Source organism: Lepisosteus oculatus, chromosome 19 (assembly GCF_040954835.1).
Source record: "Lepisosteus oculatus isolate fLepOcu1 chromosome 19, fLepOcu1.hap2, whole genome shotgun sequence".
In the NCBI taxonomy this organism is placed as follows: domain Eukaryota; kingdom Metazoa; phylum Chordata; class Actinopteri; order Semionotiformes; family Lepisosteidae; genus Lepisosteus; species Lepisosteus oculatus.
In genome coordinates, this window is record NC_090714.1 from 5,805,142 (window position 1) to 5,831,865 (window position 26,724).

Consider the following 26,724-nt stretch of genomic DNA (forward strand, 5'->3'; position numbering starts at 1 on the left):
TTTTGATCTCGGGCTCAGGTTCTGCATGTTTCCTGAAAGCAGGTAGATCAGATGATCAGATCATGGGCTCGGATTATCTGCACTTCCTGAGTTCAGGTATAATCCGACACCCGGCTTTCCTTTTTCACACAGGTCGCTGCCACCACAACTCCTGTCCCCATTCCTTTTCTTTTTAAAATGTACTTCCCTCTCAAAGCAGCCAGCAGCAGACATAAACCAGGCAGCTCACCAGCGACGAAATAACTCCACCGAATTTCTTTAATGAGTGCGAATCACGACTATTCCCAGACTTTTCGGAATGTTTTCTTAAAAGTATTTCGAGATGTGCCGGGCTAAAATTAGCACGGCTCTTCCCGGAGTCTTCAGGTTAAAATTAGGAGGTGTCAGAATTCCGGCTCAATTCTTAAATTACTTTTGCAAAATGGTTAAGTACTGCTCTTAAAGGCGAAGGGTGCCGCATGCTGAGCCTCCATGGGAAGCATCCTGGGATTTTTAATCCTGGAGGTATTCACAGTGCCTTTAAGGGCTCCTTTCAGTGGCATTAATGACAATGCCCTCAATGCTTCAGTTCATTGAGAAGAAAGAAAACATATATGCCAATCAGAAGCTACTGAAAAGGTCAAACCTGAGTTGACAAGGGGGGGTGGGGGGGGGGGAGGGTCAGACATGGGTTCAAATACACTTGCAAGCACTGTTCCACCTCTGTTCATCAAAGTGAGACCTGTCAGTCACACTCTGGGTATCACAATTACCACGAATCCACGATTCTTGTTGTGACCTTCAACTCAATTTGGAATCGCCGCTTGTGTGCTGGTCACATCTTGGGGCACACAGCTACCAATCCCTGTGGACGAAGGACTGGATACGGGAGAGAATGAGGCATTGTAAGCAGACTCCCCCCCCCGCACACCCATCTTCGAGGTACTTGTCCCTTTAACACATCCTGGTAAAAAGATAAGTAGGTCCCTTTTCAGGCTATAAAGGCCAATGGGGGAACAGGGGGCAAGGGCCACCATGTTTTCTCAACCATCCGACACTGGAGGTGGAGGTGAGGTTGTCAGCATCCCGCTCCGGCCTGCCTATTACCCCCAGAAGGATTAACCCCCCAGTACTCATTTGGAAAGCAGGCTGAGTGGACCTGGGAACCATCTGGAAGGAATTAGAGCAAGCTACATTACTTACCTGAGATTGAACCCGGGACCTTCCAGTCAGGAGCTAGACGCCCTTGCCTCCTGAGCTACCACGGCTTCTTAACATATCATGTAAATATGTAATTAGTCCTTGAAAGGTGGTTTATACAAATTCGTCATCTTCATCATTGATCCAGGGCAAATGGCCTGTTTGCTGTGTGACGAAGGCCTTACCGAGAGAATGAAATGGACCGTCCTTACCCAGCTCAATTCTTGATTTCATCTTCCCACCTTCCAGAAAGGCCTCTGCTTGTCTCTTAGGGATCGACAGACAGATACAGTTATTTCAGTGATTCGTTTTGACGGCGTGCTAAAATTGGGGCACACTGTGTTTAAACATGACTTTCACAGTGACCTTGCAATGAAGGATATGTGTCGCTATCAAGAAATACAGTACAAAACTAACTTGTTTCTATGGATTAAATTACTGCTGAACACATCTCATCCCTTTAACAAATAAAAATAAGCATTTGGGCCAGTTTTCACTGCTTAGATCTAGTCTTAGGCTAAGTTAATATCCAGGTAGTCCAAACTTCACTGTTTAGGTGGCTTGGAAACAGTAAGTGTAAAACAAAATACAAAATATTTTCATAGACCTATATAGAGACTCTACAAGATATGCAAAACAGTAAAAAAAAATAATGAAATGCACATTAATAATTTTAATAATATTCATTTATTATCCAATAAAAATAGACTTTAAAAAATGATGTCATGTCTTCTTCATGAACCGGGCTGTTCAGATTGCTGAATTGTGGGAAGCAGAGATTTCTGCATCTTCATATGTCGTAAAACGTTAGAGGTGAAAAACAGGATATTGTACATGTAGTTCACTGCAGTCTTAGCTAGCTTGGACCCTTTCAGTTACCCTAAATAGCACAGAAGCTTCATGTCAACAGCATTAAACAAAAATTGTAACTGAAACTTTGCTCAAGTAAGACTGCGAAGCACCTTATATCCCCTTTGTAGTTTGTTGTCAGAATTCCCCTTTACATCTGGTTTGTATACATTGTGCAGCTCATCCCTACAGTAAAACTGAAACGGACTGTAGAAACTGAAGGATACATCTAAGTTCTTACACAATAATGAAACTGTGTCAGTGGAACTAAGACTTGTCTCTTACAAATAAACATCAGTATACCACAAGACTTGTTTTTGTTGGACCCACAGAAGCAAACACAGAGCTCTTAGAAGTCAAAATAAACAATCAGAGCTTCCTCTTTGCCCAGACAGATTAAGTATTGTAGGTTAAAACAAGCATTCAGACACCGAGTCTGAAGAATGGGGAAGGAAAAGGACACTCTTTTTTACTTCAGTAGATAACTAACGCAAGTACTTGAACTTACAAAATGAAAGAATATCAACATCAACAACAAAAAAATAACTCCCCTAACTTTGTGCAACTGATATATCACTAATCTGTATAACAAACACAAATACAAACATCTAGGCTGATGACTAGTACAGCATGATATACATCTTCGGCGTCTTTGCAAGTTCAGGAAGATTCAAGGCTTCCTACACATGTCAAAAAAGGATCTGGAAGAAGAATATTGCTTCTCTTGAGTTTTTCCTGCTTGCAAATTGTTTGCAATATAACTATCTGTTTTTGCCAGTTCCAGTCGCAACTGTCTGAGAAACAATAAACGTTTAACCAGCGTTTTCAGAGTCTCTTTGGTAAACGGTGCAGTTCATTCTTCAAGAGTTTCAGCTCCTCTTACCTCTTCCACAATCCTGAGAAAGGCAACCCATCGAGTCAGTAAGTCCATGGCTCTCAGCCAGTCTCCATGTTTTGCATTTATTTCATGTCAAGTATAAGTTTACGGCCTCTCGTATCTCTCCTCACGGGCATAGATACTGAACTGGAAGAACCCTTAATCCTTCATGAAGGCTAACATCTGATAGTTTACATCTCTGAATGGACACTAGCCTATACACAACACCACCACTCCAGAAGTGCTTTTGGAGAGACTCTAGAATACAGTGGTTAGGGTTTTCAGTTGCGGTGCAGTCACAGAACAGTGTACGTTTGACTGCATCGGATGTTTTTAATACTAAATATAAGAAGTACACGTAACATCACTATATGAAACATCTATAAATGTTTCTCATACCCGAGCACATTCTATGTGGTTGCTATCCTGCAGGCTGATTCCGCTAAACTGAGAGCACTTGTTATTTTGCTCCCTCCAAAGAAAAACCTTTGGACCCTTTTGAACAGATCCCTTTTGCCAGTCTTGGATTTTTTCCTCCCCCCCCCAAAAAAAGTAGCTAATCCTGTTCAATGTCTACATTTGAAGGACCGTGATCTTGTGAGGATCGGCTGCATTACGGGGGAAGAGTCTCAGCAGCGTCTGTCGCACAAAAAAACAAACCAAAACAAAATGACGTCGGAACTGCTGCGAACGGGAAACGTAACAGGTAAAGACGTGCAAGAACCTCAGATGAGGTTTACTTCTGGCCGGCATCGAGGCTGCCTAAAGTAAGTTGAGTTCCTCCAAAGACGAGCCAGACCAATGGGAAGCAGGGGGACACAGGGGTTCCCTTCTCTCTCAAACGGTAGTGGCGCGGCTGAATTGCAGTGCCAGCGGGGAGTATTCCTTGACGCGCACGCACAGCTTCCCGCGGACCCACGGGTTCTGGAGCTCTAGCGGGCGGAGCTCCTCCTGGAGCCACTTCTCCTTGTCGTCCACCACGAGGACCAGGCCAAAGTGCTCCAGCTGCTCCTCCCTGTAAATGAACTCCTCCGGGCTTCCCAGCAGCCTCCGGGACACCTCGTTCATCTCCTGCACCACCAGCCGCACCATCTCCCTCACGGACGTCTTCTGTGTGACGCGGAGCTGAGGACGACAGGAGGGACAAACGGCACATGGCTGAGCTGCACTGGAGTTAACTGGAATGCAAACAGTTTCTTAACTAGGTTCCAGTACAGAACTGATCAAATATTCATTCACCAGTTGGTCAAATTCTAGTAGCGGTGAAACCAGTCGCCGATAACAAAGGGAAAACATGCTTAAAACGTTGTCGTACTTGGCTGAGGAAATAACAGCAGAAGGTCAGAGCTGTCACCACCCCACTTACAAGGAATGAGCCAGGGAGGAAGCTGAAAGGGTGAAGTTGGGGGTGGAGGGAGCAGCGCTACAAAATATGCATGTGGTGTTGTGGGCAGCCAGCAAGGATTTATCACTGGAAAGCAGAAATTCAAGATTTACCTCTTCCCAAATGTCCGTTAAATAACGCCATATGATGTTAAAAAGCTGAAAGTATAATTTGTTTTTAGAAAAAATATATTTTATGTTTGACATACAGTAAAAGACCATTTCACTATTATTCTTTAAGTTACATAGCAGAGCATCTGTATAGTGAAGATATGATCCAGGAAGTAGAAGACTATAAAAAATCTGTACCACATAACTTCTAATGACAAAATCATAACCTAGAAAACAAGACATCGACTGCTTTCAGAGTGCACAGCATCACAGCCAAAACAAAGTAGCTGTGGAACGCATAATTCAAGTCTTGAAAAATGTAATTTTGCATAGGATATTTTGTAAAGCTTATATCACTGAGGTTTTAACAGGACCAATTTTGAGACTGAATAAAATGTTTTAATTTAAGTGTTACATTTATTGGAAGCCTAAGGTAAGTACTGCACTGGGTAACTTTGTTGGAGAATCTGTCATATTAGATAAAATGTCATGAAAAGAAACTTGTCTGATGCAAGTTATACAATTTCTACAATTGTATATAACAATATACAATAACAATACAAGTTATACAATTATACAATTTTCTTGTATAATATATAATTTGTTATAGAATCATATGTTGTTTTTGGAACATGCTCCTAAAATAGAATAGCCAGTTGTGTGTTTGTAGTGTTTCAGCTATGAAACAATGATTGCACACTGGGGAGAATGTGCAGGTGAGTGCAGGCTGACTCCTTTCACATGCCCAACTTCAAACTACTCATCTTTTAACACATCACAAGCAGCACAGCATCTATGAATAAGATTCAGTGCAGACTAGAGGAGCGATGCATGCTTAACCGATGGCATGGCATGCCTGCAAAAAGAGGTCACAAGTGTTGCTGGGTCACTGAGAGTGGAAGGCACCTTCGCCAATTAATCCCACAGTGCCCTTAGTGGGGCTCAGTCAGTTGTGCACTGTGCAAGTCATGCTTGGGTAATCTCAGTCCCAGTCAGCTAGTGACCGGAATCATGCTCAAACCATAGAGCCCACCTTCCACTCAAGTGGTCACCTTTACAAGCTGACCCACTCAGGAGGCCCCACAAATTAATTTGTAGGACCTGGTGGAGATTAGGATGAGGAGGAAAAGTGTAGGGATTAAATGCGCTTTCATACCTTAACACTGGTTTCCTTGGGTAGGCCAGTTCGGTACTGAGGATAAACCCGTATTGTCATGTATGAGCTCTTCCTTCGGGCACCGGGCGAGGGCTCCAAGAAGCGGGTGGTCCCCTCCTCCGACCTGGCCCTGGTAGGGAGAGGTGGGTGGCCCCTCTCGGTGGAGCAGCGGTCGACGGACGAGGGCCGGTGCCAGCGGCGCTGGGGCGAGGCGAGGGACGCGGGGAACTCCAAGCTGCTGGTGCGCACACACAAGGCCTGGCGCTTCTCGGTGATGCGGAGGAGCTCGATTTGCCGGCTGGGGAGGATGAAGTCGCTGTCGAAGAGCTCGGCCGGGTGCCTCCTGTCCCCGGGTTCGGGGGGCGGGGGCTCAGAGGCTTGCAGGACATCCGGCGTGCAGTCCCGCAGGCCCCCGGCACCCTCGCGTGAGAAACCCGGCTCCATGGCGGAGGAGCAGGGCGAGGGGGGTAGCAGGTCCAGCTCCCGGGGGCTTTGTGCTCGACTGGAGTCGTAATCGCTGTCCGTGGTGAGGAAGACCTCCGAAGAGCCCTCTTCATCCGAGAGGCCATGGAAATCTGCACAAGTAACATCGAGGTCAGATTGATCACTGGGATGCCACGGGTTAACATAGTCTACTCCAACTACGCAATAAAGCCAAGCCAACGGTGAAAAACCAAGGGGTTTTATTATTGAGCTGGACACAAAATTTCACAATTTTGTGGGGGTTTTTTTTCATATCATCTTCTTCCATTATGGAATTGCCAATTGATTCTTTGGATCTCAGATCTAGCCAAACTAACTAACTGGGCCGGACAGCTTTCCTCACATTTGCAACCTCATATTCTTCTGCAGCCTTCAGGTTCAGAGCTGTCCGCACCACAGCCTGCCCCCTAAAGGACTTCCCGAGGGCGGCTGTGCTGTGGCTTCAGGGAGAGAGAGATTCTCTCACCAGAGTTGTGCTTGCGGCTGGTCTCGGGCGAGGGCATCGGGGAGGGCAGGTAATCGGGCTGCGAGGAGGTGGAGCTCGGCTTATCGGGAACCACGTCCTGGGAGAAGTCGATGATCCAGCCCAGGGAGACGCCTCCAGACGGCTGCTTGTACCTGGCATACTGCAGAGAGTCCATGATCCACCGAGCCTCCCTCCACACTTCTTCCATTTGCTGATCAAACCAAGAGATACATTGAGGGATTTCAAATCTGGTCACTCATTGGAGACGTCTTAAAACAGGAGCTGAAAAATATCTTCTCCACTTGCAGCATTTCTAAAAGGCCGTTCCATGAATGAACCCTTCAAAGCTGTTTAAAATGAGGCACTGGGAGTATGGTGTGGAATCATGCCGTTACTTCTAACTCTGAGCTTGGAGGCATTTAAAATCAATATTAAAGTTGGATTTAAACAGGATCTACATTTTTCCTTGCTACACATTTTGTCTTTTGTTTTTTTTAAACAATACACTTTTTTTAAAGTAGACCAAATCCAAATGATTTGTTTTCTAAGTAATATAGACTGAATGCAAGGAGCTCAACTATTTCTTAAACTATTGCTGTAGTTTTGCCACAGCCCCTGAAACAGACGTTTGTGGGCTTTGTTCTGAAGTGGGAGTGGCGTGGGTCTCACCTGCATGTGCTCCTGGACCTGCTGGTGTTTCTGTTTGGCAGCCAGCAGCTCAGACTCGGAGAAAGCCTCGCGCAGGGTCTGTTGGGACATCAGTGACTCCAGCTCCAGCAGGGCCGAGACACGGCAGTACTGCCCAATAAAGCTCGGGCAGTAGGCATCAAAATGCACTGCAAAGACAGGGCACACACCATCACAACATGGCACCCTGAAACCACTCAGAGGAGCAGACCAAGCAAGAATTGCAACCAAAACGTCCATTTCGTTTATTTAGTCATTTAGCTTTTCTCCGTGTAGAAAACAAAGTAAATTCACATTGAAGCATGTGAAAACTGCAATGTTCATTATATACTGTAGATCTGCTACAAGAAATGCTTTGAAGCATTTCTTACTGACCTACAGACCAGCTCTGATTGCTCCCCTTCTCCACTAATCTGCAATAAGATTGTGCCCTGAAACCACACATTTTACTACCTACACTTATGAACACCAATGTATAAATGTCAATTATTTCAAACCTTATTCATATTACTTATGACCCTTGCATGACATATGTATCATCAAAAAGGAACTACATGATTGAAAGGTAATAAGAATCTCTAAAAATACCACAGGCAAGCAGAGCAAAGAACCTGTCCCAATTCATTTTGAAGAAATACACTGAATCTTAACCAGTCTTCTTATTCTTTCAGGGGCCTGTGCGTACTTCCAATCTGTGTACCAAGTTGTTCTTTTTGAAATGACGTGTGACCTAAACACTGCAAATACCCGTTTTCCTACCATTAAAGGTGAGTGTCATCTACAGTATTTATCAGTAGCTAAAGAGTGGGCTAAATCGCTATCTCTACAGCACCAGGATGAGCAAATGTTTTCCACCGCGAATGAGAAGACCGTATCTGAAACTGTTAACACTGCTGGTGTCAGCCTCGGTCTAGAGGGCGCCGTTGTGCCTCACCCAGCTCGAAGATTTGCAGGGGTAGGGTGAGGAAGCCAGATCGAGGGGAGTAGGGGTTGTTCTGCCCCGGAGCGGTGCATACATCATCGGAAGGGGGCAACAGCAACAGCATCGACACCTTCTCGCCAAATTCCAGCACTTCCTGGCTGTAGATACGGAATTCCTGAGCCTTGTTGAGAAAGAGGAAATACGGCATTCAGGGAATACAGGCTGAATTCAGTCGGAATACTGGAGATGAGTCGAAGGGGATTGTTTGTCCACAGAAAAAGGTTTGAGATTGGTTTGAGGGGATGCAAATTATGCTAATGAATTAGTGACCATCTATAATAGGTTAACAGAACACTAATGATTAATTGCATGCCTATTAAAAATGTCATGTTCTCATATGTAAATGTTTCATTAATGGATACTTCAATTTTTATCTTTGTTAAATAGTTGTGAAGTGTCATTTGCAACCCGTAAACTAAAGTTAGCATGTTTTCTTTAGGCTTTTATTGTCTGTAATGGTACAATATTCTTGTTCCTTCCACCACGGGTTATTAATCATGTCAAGGCCCGCAAAATGTGGGCTCATTTTCAATTCAATGGTGATTATGAAACCAATGACTGCTGGTTTGGATTGTTGGATTTTGGTATTAAGCCATTTGGCTGATAGAGAGGACTCCTGGCTATAGGGACAAAGATGTTGGCCACCTCCAAGAACAAGAAAAGAGCCAAGAAGTTCCTACAATGTCAAATGTGAATGGGCAAACAAGGGTTTGATATTTAGAGTTGGATACTGCTCATGTACAGTGCCTTGCGAAAGTATTCGGCCCCCTTGAACTTTTCAACCTTTTGCCACATTTCAGGCTTCAAACATAAAGATATACATTTTTTATTTTATGTGAAGAATCACCAACAAGTGGGACACAATTGTGAAGTGGAACGAAATCTATTGGATTTTTGAAACTTTTTTAACTAATAAAAAAATGAAAAGTGGGGCGTGCAAAATTATTCGGCCCCCTTGCGTTAATACTTTGTAGAGCCACCTTTTGCTGCGATTACAGCTGCAAGTCGCTTGGGGTATGTCTCTATCAGTTTTGCACATCGAGAGACTGAAATTCTTGCCCATTCTTCCTTGCAAAACAGCTCGAGCTCAGTGAGGTTGGATGGAGAGCGTTTGTGAACAGCAGTTTTCAGCTCTTTCCACAGATTCTCGATTGGATTCAGGTCTGGACTTTGACTTGGCCATTCAAACACCTGGATACGTTTATTTGTGAACCATTCCTTTGTAGATTTTGCTGTATGTTTGGGATCATTGTCTTGTTGGAAGATAAATCTCTGTCCCAGTTTCAGGTCTTTTGCAGACTCCAACAGGTTTTCATCCAGAATGGTCCTGTATTTGGCTGCATCCATCTTCCCCTCAATTTTAACCATCTTCCCTGTCCCTGCTGAAGAAAAGCAGGCCCAAACCATGATGCTGCCACCACCATGTTTGACAGTGGGGATGGTGTGTTGAGGGTGATGAGCTGTGTTGCTTTTACGCCAAACATATCGTTTTGCATTGTGGCCAAAAAGTTCGATTTTGGTTTCATCTGACCAGAGCACCTTCTTCCACATGTTTGGGGTGTCTCCCAGGTGGCTTGTGGCAAACTTTAGACGAGACTTTTTATGGATATCTTTGAGAAATGGCTTTCTTCTTGCCACTCTTCCATAAAGGCCAGATTTGTGCAGTGTAAGACTGATTGTTGTCCTATGGACAGACTCTCCCACCTCAGCTGTAGTTCTCTGCAGTTCATCCAGAGTGATCATGGGCCTCTTGGCTGCATCTCTGATCAGTCTTCTCCTTGTCTGAGCTGAAAGTTTAGAGGGACGGCCAGGTCTTGGTAGATTTGCAGTGGTCTGATACTCCTTCCATTTCAAGATGATCGCTTGCACAGTGCTCCTTGGGATGTTTGAAGCTTGGGAAATCTTTTTGTATCCAAATCCGGCTTTAAACTTCTCCACAACAGTATTACGGACCTGCCTGGTGTGTTCCTTGGTCTTCATGATGCTCTCTGCGCTTTCAACAGAACCTTGAGACTATCACAGAGCAGGTGCATTTATACAGAGACTTGATTACACACAGGTGGATTCTATTTATCACCATCAGTCATTTAGGACAACATTGGATCATTCAGAGATCCTCGCTGAACTTCTGGAGTGAGTTTGCTGCACTGAAAGTAAAGGGGCCGAATAATTTTGCACGCCCCACTTTTCATTTTTTTATTAGTTAAAAAAAGTTTCAAAAATCCAATAGATTTCGTTCCACTTCACAATTGTGTCCCACTTGTTGGTGATTCTTCACATAAAATAAAAAATGTATATCTTTATGTTTGAAGCCTGAAATGTGGCAAAAGGTTGAAAAGTTCAAGGGGGCCGAATACTTTCGCAAGGCACTGTATGTGTATCAGGGGTGGGTTCTTTCACAAACCTGTATTTCTAAACTAAAAATATACATAAATTCACAGTTAGCAGTAGCTTTCCCTGATGAAATCAACTCAATCTGTAGGGAACTGAAAGAAACAGGCAGTCTTCCAGCCTCATTTTTAATTTTCAGTACTTACACATATTAATAAACTATTCATGTTAAAGATGCATGAGCTGGAACACTGAAGGAATTATTGCCAGCCAAATTATGTTTTTTTAAAACGACTGCTTGAAAGATGTACTGTATGTCCACGTCATCAATACATCTCCTCCTTCCCAGTTACCGATATCTTCTGTATGTGTTATTATCGAGAAATCCAAGAAAGGTTTTATTTTATAGATAACACAGCAGTCAGGTCACACTAATCAAAAATAAGTCTATTACAGCCATCAAGATTATGGCTTCAAATAAGACAATGCTGAATTCTGCAACATTTGCATATGTTCTGTCAAAAAGCAGCAGAAAAGAATTCCTTTATGTCTATGTTTGTTCTATCTGAAGCTTAATAGGTTATAGAAACAGAAATCCAAAGTCATCATGATACAGTATCTTAACTTCACACATTCAAAATAAGGTTACTAGCTTGAAATTGCCAGCAAGGTGCTGTTACTCTTCTTGTTAGGAGAGCTTGCAGCTTGTGAAAAACCTGAAATGGAATCGACATGCAATGGGACTCTAGACATGGCAGGGCTCCTGATGTGAACCAGCCAGCCCCTCACCTGGTTGACCGGGATGTTGATGTGCGTCATGAGCTCCATGGCGGCACTGCGCAGGTCCTGCAGAAAGAGCTGCTGGGGGCTGTGCACTCTCTGCTCTGTCGCCACCGTGTCCTCCAACGAGCCAAGGCTCAACAGCCACTCCCACTCCTCCCTGCCAGCCAATCACACACTATTTTAGCCACAAAGCCAACTGGCAAGACAAACTTCCCCTTTAAGACTACAATGACCAACCGAAGAATCTACACCAAAAATGCATGAGAAACCAAATATCAATAATGGAACAAATATGGACTATGAAACAGAAACAGTTGGCAGTGTTGTATGATCCTGGGGTTGGTGTTTAACATGAACTGATTTATTGCTCGTTTGCTCCAGCAGAAAACTAAAACATTTGGCATTGAAAACAACCATCTGGGAGAAGGTCAAACCCTAATCTCACCCTCTTCTGCCTGCCTTTGTATAAATATCATGGATCGTTTTCAACCCACTCCCTCTACCCCATCTTCATCCTTGCAGTAGCTCCCAGTCTTCCCCTTTATTAAAGGGGGGGGGGGTGGGGTGTTGGTCCAACAGCCCTGTCCTTTCCAACGGGCTGCCATTTTCTTCAGACAGACGAGTTACCCCAATAAAGCTCATCCTACATTATACAAATCGCACCTGCACTCTGCCTTACTTGGGATTCGAGCGAACCGCTGGATTAACCATTCGTAAGAATGAAGAAATGGAATGGAATCGATTCAGGGTAATCTGCACCTGTTGTGTGACACAACAGGAAGGTACTTTACCCCACAATTCCTTGCCCTTTAATGGAACCAAATGGATAAGGGGGAAAGACATGGGAATCCCACCTGGAGACGTTTGGGTTGTCCCGGATCTTGACGTGGCAAAGCATGTTGGGCAGCTTCTGTGGCACCAGGACTCTGATCTGATCCACAGAGCTGCAGAGCTTCAGGTAGCCCAGGTAAAGGCCTGGGGAGAGGGTCTGCCTGCTGCGCCGATGATAGGCTAGCTTCTCCTGGAACACACAACACCGGGAGGTGACCACTCTACTTTGGACCCAACATGCAACATGCAGGAACACAGCTGAAATACTTTAGCCTCATCGGGAAACCAAAATTCTCCCTGACATCTTGAATTAACAAGACCTTTTGCTCTAAAAAGGTCATGTTAGAGCAAGCAATTTGCTTGGTTGAAGGTATAGTGTAAAAACAAATCACAGTCTTTTCTGTTGCCCTGGTGTTTCAATATCTGTGCACCTGCCCGTTTTCTCACACTTAATTACCTAAAACCTTAGTTGAGCTGACAATTAATTTATCTATCTAGAGCAGCTCATAAAGAGTTGATTTCAGGGTACCTTGAAATCCCTTTAGAAAATGTTCCAAAAGCTGGAGTGATTAATGTAATTAATGGATTCCTTATGTAAATAAGAGCTCAAATAGCAAACACAGCGTCTCTCTTCTCTAGGGCTAGGTTAAAAAATGTTCTAAATGGATTGCCACAGGTTATAAAAAGATTGTTTTTGTATTTTTTACATTTACGACAAAGCCACAGCTAACTGAGCATGTAATGTTTGGTAATTGCTGATAAAATACAGTATTGTGGTTAGGGGTCATGTTCACAAAGATTTTATGAACTTTTTATAATGGATGTTATAGTGGTTTACAATGTGCAGAAAATACACTCTCATGCTGGTGGAACATTCCAAGATGGCATAAGTTTCGTAATAAAGTGAGCCTGGAGGCAAATGTATTGGAAATGTCTTTCTCTCTTTTGGCAGATCTTTATGAAAAACATCTATAGAAGACCACCATTCAGGTCTGTGCCCTTTCGGTTAATGTAAATATAGCCCCTATGATATATTGGAAGTCTTTCAGATGAGATGAGTGGTTTATGAATTTCATAAATGTGCACATTCTGTGTGCTTCTGCAGCGTCAGAGGAATTGCTCCGTCATGCTCTGAAACACTTTCCATATTTACTTCTTTACTACTGCTGAAAGGTATTTTGAATAACAGAGGACAAGGTTTAAATAGGGCCCAAGTTGTTTGCCTTGAATACGCTGTGAAGAAAACCGAAAAATCAATGCATCTCGGCAATGAGCTGTCACTGTGTTATGAGAAATGCTGTATTAAACATTTAGATTCTATTTATAATGGAGAGAAAAGAACTCATTTTCATCGATCCCTGAAATCAGATGACAAAATAAAGCAATTAGGCACAGTGAAACAGCCAAGTGCTATAAATGAAAAGAAAATGGAGGCTATAAAAAGATCTCATTGGCCTTTACTATCAGTACTTCCTTAGACAAAATGAAAACGTGTGGGGAAATATACTGTCTAGAGGTGCCAGTGTCACTATTCATAGGTCGACACTTGTCGAGTTTGTACGCAAATAACAAAATTCACGATAAAACCTAGTGCTCAAATGTTCAGATGTTTTTTAGACCCTTTACAGCTTGTCCACAACATGACTTTACTGCTTGGTAAAATCATAAAACAGCAATCAAAAGGCTGGAATGACAAACATGATTCTAACAATAGGTGACATATAAAACAAAACACACACAAAACAATAAATTGAGCAATTCCATTGAGTATTATTATGGAAATTAAGATCATAGATCAGATTTTAATGCAAAGCCAATAACTGTCTCAAATCAGAGAAAGCTTTCTGATTCATGAAACTGAAAATCTCAGCATATCACTTCTGCCACAGTGCCACAGTGTGTACGGTGCATGTTCAAACCTGACATTTTTTTGTAATTCATGGTTTTACATGAAATATAGTGTTCAACCAAAGTCATTTCCATTGGGAGATTATAGTCAGCTTATTATCATATTTTATACATATAGCCTAGGCTATATGTACTCATACTGATTTGGTAAATCAGTTGAGTGCGAAACATATTTTTCTCAATAATAATTTTCAATTTTCTGTTATAATATAATTTTTTATCATATTTTTTTATTTTCCTTTACTTTGCCCTTATTAGCATTGCCTTGTTGTCTTATTATTTACACAGAATGTGTTGTTTTATTGTTGTCTTATTACCATTGTTGTGTTTTCTGAATGATTCCTGGAATTTTTCATGTCTATTTTTTTATAAAAACTGCACATTGTTGCCTGCGCACTTAGTCACATTTGCTGGGTGTCAGTTTTGCAATTATTTTGTCTCTTTGTTTATACTGAAGAGGATAAATAATCAAAAGGGACAAAGACAAAAAAAACATCCAATCAACACTGCAAGAGTGACATATGAGTTAAAAGAAGGATCTAGAATAAGCAATTAACCTCATTTGTCAACTCTGCGTTTGAAACACAGGCTAAATCAAGATATGGGGCTAAAAAGTGACTTTTGACAGTGGATTAAATCAAAACTTTTGACCTACCTGCCAAACATAAATTCCTAAGTCCCTGGCTGATGGCCAGCTTTCCAATGGACAGAGGCGAGATGCCTGTAGCAAACAGCAAGCTGACCTGTCATGGGCTTAGTGGAATTTGCTATGGGCAGGTAGGTAAGTTGATTTGAGCCATGTCCTCCATTTCGTACTAACAGCTTTCTCTGGGGCTAAAGAGAGAAGGGCAGTCTACACAGGTCTGAAAGGGATAAAACCCTGACTATCTAGTTACAGCCCAGGTTAAGACAAACCCTAGCTTTACGGATTAGCCAATCAATTGTGACTTTCCATTGCACAGAAGCCGAAGTCACTGGCAAACAGAAAGCTGGCATCATGCATGAGGCTGGAAAAAAATTCTCGTCAGATCAGACAAGGTTTTGATTTAGCTTATGCCAAAAAGCATTCATAAAGCAGAGAGGAGAATTGACCAAAGGGAGACGTGCTGTTTCCTGCGTCACTTACGTGCAGGGTGATCAGCAGCATGTCCAAAGCAGTGGGCTCCTCAGGTGATGAAATCGACTTGCGCTGCAGCTGAAGTTTACAGAGCTGGGCCCATCGTACGCTGTCCAGGCCTGGGCTGGCGCTCAGGTCACGGAGAGTCACCAGCAGAGCGTTGCCATGCTTGTCCTTGATGGGCTCAAAGTACACCCTCCCCAGATCCTGTGTTCCCAGCATGCCCTGTTCCAGACAGACGTCAAGGGAGCATGAATTGCTGCGTCTTGTGGTGGAAGATTTTGTGTTTAGCCAGTGCTTTTGAGCGTTTAACACAGGTTACATTATGGTGCTTCAATGTTTAGTCACTGTTGTTAAATGTCAAGTCTGATTACAGGTTTATTCTTGCCAAAGAAAAAAAAAACAATGAAAGCAAACTGATAAGGACATCAAATTGCTCCTATTCCCAAGATGTTCCTTATATAATAACTCTGAAAAGCCTATTTGTGTTAATGAGGCATTCATGTTTAGGCTGTAAAAGAACAGGTAAAAGCTCATTCTGAAAGAAAAGAGACACAATGTTTCGCTTTCACACCTGAAGAAGGCTCCACAGCCACAATGTTGTCTCTTTTCTTTTCAGCATGGAATAAACCTTTACTGATTCATTCTGACTGTCCAACCAAGATATGAAACATGATGCTACCCCGCACCCAGCAAATTCTGAGTGATGTGCCAACTTCTAAATACTGTATGGATGTAACACAAGGACTGTGAAGAGGCATACAGCAAAACAGATGTCTGACTTAGCCGGATCTGCAAACCTCCCAGTTCTTGCTAAATAAAATGCACTTTTGCTACATACTGTAGTCCGTTTGCGACACTCTGCATTGCTCCTTCTTGTGACTGACAGGCTGATTGAGCATCAATTCTCAGCTAAGAGTTATGAAGTACAGAATGCAGTAGTGTCCGAGTTGGCGATGTGCGTGGCAGGGAACAGGGGAGCGGGTGTTACCTGCAGCTGAGAAACGGCCTGTAACATTTTTAGCCGCGTCTGAAGAGCACAGGAGTAGGAGGACTGGGAAGGGCTCAGGCACTGCTGCATCCAAGGAATCTCTTCCCAGAGACAGGACACCTGCAGCGTCGACACCAGCACTGTAAGCCTGGTAGGACCCAGACACACATTCCCAGACTCACAAATAGAGGGCGTTATGCAACACTCAAAACCACGCTGAGCCCACACGAGCCCTTCTTAAGTTAAACAACATAAATAAAGTACAAACTGGAAAATATATCTTTCAGGACGTTGACTTTAAGCTCCCCCTAGGTTGTTTAAATCTTTCCCTTTTGTATACACAAGGAGTCTGTTTCTTGTCTTAAAAATGCGCCATCAGGATTTTTGTGCTACAGAGCACTATGTGAACACAGGCCTACGTCCAAATGCATCCCACTCAACTGTTCAGGTCCTTTTGCTCATAAACACTGTTGGTAGAAGCTTTAGGAGAAATCATCAGCAATGATCTGAAATATGCATTCTAATATATTGGTTTAACATACTAACAAGTGACACCTCTGCACAGAAATGTTGTTACTTAAACCCGTGCATTGAAAAATTTTCAGACTATACAGTAATTAGGAACCAGGTATAAGAGACAGTGCCAACAGGATGTCACATTTACTATCTCTTTTTACAGATCCATCCTTTTAATACACAGATGGTGAGTTCTTTAGGAAGTGCTCTGGCTCTGACAGCTGATTTTAATTGACCTTTTATATCACTGGATGACAAATGTTGGAGTAGGGCAGTGACATGGGGGTTATATTAACTCGAGGGATTTTGTGGGGTGCGTTTTCTTCCTCTTTTGTATCCATATCCCCCTTCTTTTAAAGTCTTTCTGACACCCTAGCACAAACAGTACACCTTAAAACAGGGAGCAGGTTCTGGTAATTCTTTTAAGCTTGGTATAAGGAGACAGCCTGGAAGAGTGGTTGCAACTCTGGACCTACAGTAAAGCTAAAGTTAATGGGGTTAAGTCTCCAATTTACAATTTTATATTGTACCTTTGCAATATTTTATCCCCAACTGCTTCTGTTCTTCCATCTGTATAAAGGGGTGCCAGTATACAACAATTAACATCTTAGGGAGATGAATCTGCTTTATACCCTTCAGAACCAGGGTAGGTTCTACCACTATGAACATGTGAGCCTGTGTAAGACTTCACTTTGTGAGGGAAAGCCTGACCTTGGTGAACCAGAGAAAGTCTTGCATCAGAGAACTGGAGTAAGAATCGTCAATCTCCACAATTGGGATCTGGTCCTCAGGCGTGACTAGAATGTTGTCTTCTCTGTACAATATGGATGTTAGGTACAAACCCCTTCAAAAGATAAAACAACACAGTCAGTTTGCAAATTTTCATGATGGACTATTTTGAAAAGACCGTAATCTTCAAGTGAAAAAACAGACTCTCACATGGGTCACCTCACATTTTATCTGTAAAAGCTGGGTGGTGTATTGAATAAAACTGAGGACTGTATTAGACAGAAACATTTTTCTTTTTTCTCTTTCATAGCCTGCACACTTAATAGATGTCAGATATACACTAATAGGTTATAAAGTAATACCTCTGAAACTGTTAACATTGTTAGGAAAACAGTTTCAAGAAACACGTATAACAGCTACGCAGATCATAACTCAGAACAAGCAGAAGATCCAGTTTGAGCTAAGCTGCTTCTATAAAATGTCTACTTGAATGAATCAACCTTAATTTCAAGAGGGGGTTTTCCCCATAAAACATGCTACAGTGAAACGAGATTTATGGAGTTTAGAACAGAAGTTTGGGAAGAAAGTTAGATCCCCATCTCACCTACTTCTGCTCTCCTACATGTGTGTATATATATGTCATCTTCTCCTTTTGTCATCTCTCTTGGCCCCCTCTCACCACCCCTGCACCCTTGTAGCAGCTCTTGCTCATTCCTTGTGAAACTGAGGGGAGTTCAATCAGCCTCATCCTTGCAGTCAGGCAGCTGTTCCTTCAGCTAGGAGAGTTGCAACCTTTAATGTATTTGTACCTGTCTTGCATTCATTAGGATCTAACTAAACTACTCAAGTATTCACTTATGGCTTGAGATCTGGTCTTCTGAGCCACTTTCATCTATCAGTGTGGGACAGGAATGGGGTGAAAAGCAACAAACTTGCCAGTACTGTTCAGGTAACTATGATGGACAGATGACCTAACATTCACTGGCTCAGCATCTTTAAAATAAAGAGCAAAGCAGCAGACTTTTGCATCGCACCGAAGAGAGGCCGTTACCTTTTGAGGCTTTTCACAAATTTGCTCGTCGGCTGGAAAAGGTGCCGCAGGCTCTTGGAGACAGAGTGCTTTCGTGTGTGGGGGGGCACCCTACATTGCTCTGACAGAGGAAAAAAACGAAACAAAGAGGAATAAAGTCAACTCATTTTCAAAAGATAGGCCAGTGTTTTTACGTTAATGGGAAACAGCTTTCCCAGTGCCACCTGACTGGCGTGACCATGGGTAAATGCATAAGCCTGTGTTGGCATGTGTAGGAGTACCCAATTCACTATGAAAACACAATCTGGAGAAACAGGCAGCTCTCCTAGTCAGTTTCAATTAATTTACAGCCCAGTTCCTTAAAAGGCACGGGTTTACGAGACATACAGCAACAGGTAATAAATCGTGAGACCTTTGGAAAAAAAAACATTTTCTCTTAATGTGGATTTTTTGGAGGGGGGGAACTTGTGTTAAAATACATTTTTTGGAAAGTGAACTTCAGTAGCCAGGAAAGCTTATATGGCTACTGTGTCTGTCTGCAGTTAAATTTACAGGGCTAATATCAGTCAACCACATAATATCTCTAGAGATCTTTATTGCAGACTGGAGGACTGCTAGGTTTACATTTCACTAATAAATGTTACGCCGCAGTTAAACAAGATGATCACAGAACACACTTTTTGAATTCTCGAAGAGGATAAGCAGAGGTGCTCAAATAGTGGACCTGTGCAGTTTTTCATAAGACAGGGTATTCAAAATAATTGCCTTGATAATTGTTTCCGTAACCGATGACAAATACTATTATATTATATAGGAGGCCACAAAGAGATCTAGGAGAGATTATAAGCTGTAATGTGAAATGCCAACGCACACCAGCCACATTGTAGAACTGCCCGGAATAATATGAGATACAACCAGGTCAGAATATTTGCACATGTCAAATCCTTGATCGGTTTTTCCAGTAATATGCATTGTCAGTCCTCATCTGCAGTACTATAGCATCCGATTATCACTTCTTATGTAGAATGGGGTAGACGCATTTAAAATGAGATCACTGCAAGGTCTTAATGCATGTTAATCTTCATATAATTGATGAAAAACTGGAAAGAAAGACACAATATTTTGGCCGTTGAACCCTCTTCAGGTGTGAGCAGATTTTTCTTTCCACTTTCCAGTATGGAATGAAGCTCTTCTTGTTCTTGCACAGCTGTACTCTATAATGCAGCTCCTCACTCGAACCTCCTAATGTGAAAAGACCAACCCCACCAACACAGCCGTGCCACTCTCAGACAGCCATTATAACTTTAACCACAGCTGCGACAAGTCATCATAATCTCTGCTCATACATGACTGAAAGTGCCCTTTCATGTTCATTACTGAGCTATTTAGCTCTGCCTTTTGTTGACACTTCTGGCTTGAATTATTCTGGAGAACTGTAGAAAAATAAAACACAGTGATCTAAGGGCCTAGTCTGTTGTGGCTGGCCAAATGTTGGATTACAACCCAGCTGGGAGTGGATCACTTTCTAAAGTGTTCGGAGTATAAAGTTGCCACCAAGCACTTCTCGTTGAGAAGTGTTGGGTCTTAGACACAAATTTTGAAAAGGGCTGCCCAGGAGTCAGCTTTCATTCTTCTGGCCTCTCCTGTCCTCACTCAAATACCCCTGACTGAAACAGTGTCTTCTTGTGCACAGTCAGCCAGCTATTATTGTATATGCAGCGGGACAAGCTTTTGTGTATTTACATGGTCAGATGGTAGGTGTTAAGAGCATGCATGCCAGGAAATAAGGAGCAGCGGTAGAGTCAAGAGACTGCGTGAAAACAGTGTTGGGGGGGGGGGAGCCTTCTGTGACGAGGAGTTTGTTTTCTGTGGATTTTGGGAGGAGGGAGAAATTCATTAGTACATGCCTGAGGCCACCGAAGTCATCGCAGTTTGCTCCCCGGTGAACGCATGAATAAATAAATCAGCCAACAAGCAGAACCCACAGTCGATTTTCCTCCTGGCACAGAAAGATATACAACAAAATAACAACCCAAAATACAGAGTCAGACAGGCGGCTGAAGCCTGATGTTGGGGACACTGTGGGTACTGAAGGCCTCTTTTCACAGTTTAATTAATCATGTTTTTAGAAGGCTGGGGGGGTGGGGGGGAGTGTGGGAGGCAGGGAGTCCTTAGGGGCAGCCTGCTTAGCCCGTGGCGATTTATATTGCTGAAATTAAAGTAAAGGCCCCATTCTGCAAGAACAACAAACATGACCTGAGCACAGAGATCTGGCTACCGTATCTGAAACGGCGCTAAAACAGACACCTGAACTAACCCTCCTGCAAAAGCACTGTCAACGCGGAACACTCTGGCCCTGTTTGGAAGCTACTACCCATACCCCAAGGTGCTGACAAAAATCCGTGAAAGACAAACTTCATACACTTTTAAGCTTGTCGATTTAATGTCAACATACATGCCTACGAAACTAACCGGATTTCAGAGCAGTTTTGACGTTAGCTTTTGGAAAAAGGGGCTCACAAGGCACATTAATTTAAACCTGGAGAGAAGCTACGAGCTCTTACAGTTTAACAGAGGCACACAAGAACCGTGACAATAAGCAGCACTCGTACTGCAGAAAGTGTTTTTCATTTCAGAGTGACAGTAGGCTAACTTTGGAGAATATTTATATGGCTGTAATCACATTAAGTGCAGCTGCGTGCATGGAGCAATCTAATGCAATGATCTGTCTGGCTAAAAAAACTTAACAGAAATCTAAGGATATGTATAGTTCTCTTTCCTTCTCATTACTGCTGACTTTGAATTAAAAATGTAGGTATTTTTGCAAAAGTTAAAATTAGAAACAGAGTCTTTTATAGGTCAAGGATATAACAGAATTCTTACACGTATATAGTACTTTTCTGGACAGTCCAGTCAAAGCCCTTTACAGGTAATGGGGAATCCCCTCCACCACCACCAGTGTGCAGCCCCACCTGGATGATGCGACGGCAGCCATAGTGCACCAGTACGCTCCCCACACATCAGCTATCAGTGGGGAGGAGAACAGAGTGATGAAGCCAATTCATAGATGGGGATTATTAGGAGGCCATGATTGGTAAAGGCCAATGGGAAATCTGGCCAGAATGATGGGGTATCACCCCTACTTTTTTCAAGAAACACCCTAGGATTGGGACCTAAGTGTTACATCTTATCCAAAGGACGGTGCTTTTTTACAGTATAGTGTCCGCATCACTATACTGGGGCATTAAGATCCACACAGACCACAGGGTGAGTGCCCCCCTACTGGCCCCACTAACACCTCTTCAAGCAGCAACCTTAGTTTTTCTCTGGAGGTCTCCCATCCAGGTACCAGCCAGGCTGAGCTGAGCTTCAGTGGGCTGCCAGTTGTGAGTTGCAGGGTGATATGGCTGCTGGCAATATAGTCTCATGGAAATGATGTATCAGGATAGAATGTGTCTTTGCAATGTTTCCTGTTTAGATTTCAATTACCTTTTTCCAGCTATATTCTGTAGTTCAAGAAGCCCATCAAAGGGGCTGAACAACATTTCCTAGATGATTGCAAGTGATTAAGGGTAACAGTATGGTTCCCATGAGTAAATAGAGAACAGATATTGTCAATGAAGGCCTTGTATATGAAAGGGTGGGGCAAACCAGTACTAAGATTCGTATGTGGTAATTGGGTTGTCAAACTAAAACAGGATTTCCCACAGACTAGGGAACAAGAAAATCCATCAAAAACCCATCCATCTTTGGCTAAAAAGATAATTACCAATTGTAGTAGAGTGGTGGATTTGTTTAAATGCTGGCAGGAGGAAACAGCCATTCACCTTTTCGGTCAGTGCAGGGAAAAATGGTGGCTAAGGGGTTGGACTGATTTAGTTTGTGGATCACTGTTGGACCCCTAGAAACCCTTTTGCCACTTGGACAGCCTCCTTTCAACACCACCTACATACCTTCAGTCTCTTCAGTTTCACTACAGGACAAGCTAAAATGCACCTGGCTGAGGTGTTCAGTACCGCAAGGCAAAACCTAAATAAACTGGGAGCCATCATAAGCAGGCATCGGACAGAGCACATACTACTTCTGTACCTCAGCACCACGGTGTGGATCAGGAAGCATGCAGTATCAGGCAGAGGAAAGGGAGCTCTTACCGTGACACCTGCAGTGCTGGTGGGCCTCTTTGATCTGGCTGAGCAGCTGGTCTAGGGCCTCCTTCTGCCCCTTGTGGCGCAGCTCACAGCCATCAACGTCCCTCCAGCCTGGAGAAGCAACGGGGGGCCAAAATTCAGAGTGTTAAAACGGGGCTGGACGTTTTACAAGTCCACACACGCGAAAAACCAAAGAAGCATCCCAAATTCCCGTAGGACTTCCGCAGCCCCACAGATACGGAGAGGTTTGCTCGTGCGGCATTTTGTGATGGCTCATCTGACACGTTACGCTTTGACGTCAAGGCAGCTAAATTAAACACCCCCCAGTCTGAACCTTTCTGCTCATTTTTTTTTCTTTTGTCACCGTTTTTTCTTCGCTTGTGCTGTGCAAATGCTCTATAGATGGAAGCTGTTTGCGTTGATGTGGAGGGAGCTCCTGAATGGGGAAGGAGTGTCTAAACAAAAAGACATACAGACGCGGACAGAGCAAAGTTTTCAGATCATATTCGTCAAAAGATGAGACGCACGTCGACAGGGGAGGAAAACCCACCTGCACTGCAGGCAGAGTAAGAGAAGATGAGTAAGCATCTCTCTGCAGAAAAACAAAAACTAGAGTAACTTGATGAAGTCCTAGACCTTCTGGCCTGACTGAATCTTCTATCTGTGCATCCTGAGCTACAGGAATGGCGGACATCAGCAGAGTGCAACATGACCTGTCAGCCCTTCATGTATGAACAGTGGCGTGCTGCACCTCATTCACTGCTTTAGGTGCTGGGCAAGGATGCTCAAGGTCAGACGCGACTGGGAGGCTCTGTAACATCATCAGAGGGCCCAGGAGAACAGTGGGATGGGATGTGGTGGGGAGAAGAGAGACGGTGGTCTGCACAATTCAGTCAGGGTGGTTATAAATACTGTACCCTCTGTTCCCGGAAAAAGATCCTGTCCTCACAGTACAGCTGGGCTCTTTATAGTGTTTGCTGAAAGTAACAAGGGCTTCACTGTCTACATTGCTACACGTCCACAAACATGAAAATGTTTCCAGTGACAGCAGACGAGGAAAACACAGACGCACGCGCATGCGGAATATTAAAAGGTAAGGTGTCGGCTTAAAAAAAGCTCGGCGCGCTAAAAAGGAAGATTCTCACCCACTTGAGAACTGTGCCTCCAGGGGCTTAAACTACCACTACCAAAGATCTAACCCGATGGGGACAGTCGAGCCTGCTGGTCCAGGCTGGTTGTCTTACATTCTAAATCACAACATAAAACAGCTCCATCAAATATTAAAAGTGAGTTAAGCAGTGGATACCTGGCAGCATACAAGAAGCAGGAATTTATTAGTCTAACATCCACTATTATTACACGATGAAGGTATTATTAAAAAAAACACACTGTGAAGTACTTGATCTCCACAATCATCTTTGCCATGTGTGGATGGCATGATTGCAATTACTGCAAAGGAGAGGGTAATTACAGTGGCTGAGCACTTTGGCTGCTATGGGATAACTTAACACCCATAGTTAGCTAACCACAACGACCACTTGCTAGGCAAAATACTAGGTTACAGTTACAGTTCCTTACGTCTGGATCGCATTCCTGCGAGGCTCCGTTACTGTTACACTACAGGGCACAGCTGCCGTATTCAGAGGAATCAGCTCTCGAGACGCGATGGGTTAAAAGTTCAGTGTCCGCCTTTTCTTTTGCCTCCCTTCGGCACATTTGGAAAAATGTCTCTCATTCGGTCTCTGCGGTCCTGCTCGTTTTCTGAGGCGACGGTTTGTGCGATCGTTAAACACGTGGGACCTCCCCCCACCCCCCCCCACCCCGCCGGTGCTAAATACAAACATGGTGGCTCCAGTCCTGCCCCACCACGCCACAGAGTTTAACTGAAACCTCCTGCCCCCCGCCGTGAAGCAACCCCAGACTTTTTAAAACAGAGCCATGGAAACGCCGTCTGTAGTGTCGCACCTATTACTGTGTCATTACGCTGTCATACCCCGATTTACCACTGTGCATTTTGCCTTTCTCCCATGCCACGTGACCATATATTTACCACTGCTTAAGGGTGGTTTACTCTGCTTTCGCTACGGTGTATCACGGAAAAGTGAAAAGTTAAGGAGATAAAAAAAGAAAAGGTCATGTCATTAAACTTTTAAACAGGGACAACCCAAAGGTGTTAATCATTTAGTCTGTTCTTCGGGGACAGTTGATGAAGAGTGAGATTCCCTGGTGTCCGCAGTGATAAGTGTGAAGGCAAACCCAGCAACGCATCAAAGTCACTCTTGTTCTGTCGTGAATGACTGTTCTTATTTCCCAATAATCTGTTCATGTGCCATCATGTTAACAGTGTTATTTCGCAAGATTCCCTTTATTAATATGGGGATTTTAGTGTGCATACTTAAGTCAATTCAAGCTGGGGGATGCAACCACACTATGTAACACTTGACAGCTACTATCCATATGAGCTTATTATGAGCAAGCGAGGGTCAATAGCTTCAGAGAATAGTGTACTCAATTTAAATCATGACATTTGTGATTCGTGGCTTCTTTTGAAAGACTATTCCTTCGTAGGTTCACACTCCAAAAAATGATCTTTTCTCTTCCTGTGTGAAAGACAGCTGTTCGAGTGAGACGGAGCTGTCATCGGGTTCGTGGTGAAGGAAGGTGGAAAAACACACTGAAAGTGATTAAGGAATGGCAGCTGTCTATCAGCCTTTCGTTTTTTTCTTATAAAAAAAAGGGCGGAGCTGTGGCTCTGTGGCTAAGGATCTGCGGCTGTAGCTGGAAGGTTGCCGGTTCAAATCCCACAGCTGGCAGAGGAGTCCTACTCCGTTGGGCCCCTGAGCAAGGCCCTTAACCCCAACTGCTCCAGGGGAGCTGTATAAATGGCTGACCCTGCGCTCTGACCCCAAGCTTCTCTCTGACAAATCCCTAATGCAAGAAATTGTATAGGGCCAATAAAGTGATCTTATATTATTAGCCATGAGTGCGTTCTTTCTGAAACAAACATCTGCTTCAAAGCAATCATTTGGAATTCAGCAAAAACGGGGCGCCACTGGTAGAAACACGTTTGCGAGGAGTCGGACAGAGGCCTAACGAAGAGCCGCAGAAAAGCTGAAGGACAGTGAAAGGGAGCAGACTTACTGGAAGGTTCTGCGCAGGAGGGGATGGACCGCTGTGCAGGTCCCCAGCCTTTCATGTTGTAGGCCAACACCTGTACGTAATACTGAGCCCCCTGCAACAACAAGCAGGCAGAGGTTAGGGTTAGGGTTATGACACAAATACACAGCAGCAGCACAGAGGCAGAGCAAGAAAAAACTAACAGCAGCACAAATACAGCATTTTATATATATATAACTAGAATCAGACATTAAACAGATATTTGGGGTTTAATCTAGTTGCGTAGACAGTCTGTCAAACTGCCGCAACAATCTGGGTCAGGTGCTTCGGCTTGAAAATCTGATGGATGGATGTAACAATTTTAGTTCCATTTTTAAATATGATCCCATCTGTTCAAGTCAGAGTCTGTGTTTCCACAATTCTCTTCAAAGGCTTGGCTCCATAAGAAAAATGAACGTGCCTCCATGTTTAAATATTCTTAGTTGCCCAATCTCTCTTACTTCTGCCCTAAAGGGGCATGGACTGCATTCCTGAGCACAGTACCCAAATTCCCACTGGCAAGGTAAAAACAAGGCCGCATGAAAGTGCCAGGTAAAAAGTGAGACTTCGAGAAAATCCTAAAATGGCAAGCAGGCAAGGAGATAAATATTGCAGGAGACGGACAAAATTAGGGAAATGGGAAAACATAACCCAAAGGAACAAAACAAGAGAAAAATAAAGTGAATGGTAACAGCCTTTGATGCGCACTTCAGCATCAAAACCATTACTTAGGCGTGTGATTGGGAGGGAGCATCAAGAGAAAGGAAGAGCTTTCAATAAAAAAGAAGCACAACAAGACCTTTGCTGACACCTACGGCCTCCTGGGCGACAGTATAACTTAACCCCACCACAAGAAAGACTATCTGGAAGCCGAGCTACTGGAGGCAGCAGGAACACCCAGGAGGATGAGAGGCCTGTCCGTGTAACCAGGGCCGGGCCCACTTTCTCAGCCTGATAAATCAGCGCTCCCAAGCCCTGACCGAGGCCTGACCTTCGTCACATCGGGAGCCC

The 26,724-nt window shown here is 43.6% G+C and overlaps 1 protein-coding gene across 4 annotated transcripts in view; it reads right to left on the reverse strand.

Annotated features, from left to right (window-relative positions):
• Positions 1-1,847: 1,847 nt before the first annotated feature.
• ankfn1b (ankyrin repeat and fibronectin type III domain containing 1b) overlaps positions 1,848-26,724 on the reverse strand; it is a 247,474-nt gene continuing 222,597 nt past the window's right edge. For all 4 annotated transcript variants that reach the window (XM_069180849.1, XM_069180847.1, XM_069180848.1 and 1 more), the window contains 13 exons: positions 25,699-25,789; positions 22,561-22,668; positions 18,431-18,530; positions 17,362-17,494; positions 16,135-16,254; positions 15,153-15,368; positions 12,142-12,308; positions 11,294-11,444; positions 8,126-8,294; positions 7,174-7,340; positions 6,505-6,715; positions 5,556-6,130; positions 1,848-4,030 (listed from right to left, as the gene is read on the reverse strand). In XM_069180849.1, coding sequence (XP_069036950.1) covers positions 3,743-4,030; positions 5,556-6,130; positions 6,505-6,715; positions 7,174-7,340; positions 8,126-8,294; positions 11,294-11,444; positions 12,142-12,308; positions 15,153-15,368; positions 16,135-16,254; positions 17,362-17,494; positions 18,431-18,530; positions 22,561-22,668; positions 25,699-25,789 — 2,496 coding nt within the window. In that variant the 3' untranslated portion in view covers positions 1,848-3,742. The remainder of the gene's footprint in view (positions 4,031-5,555; positions 6,131-6,504; positions 6,716-7,173; positions 7,341-8,125; positions 8,295-11,293; positions 11,445-12,141; positions 12,309-15,152; positions 15,369-16,134; positions 16,255-17,361; positions 17,495-18,430; positions 18,531-22,560; positions 22,669-25,698; positions 25,790-26,724) is intronic.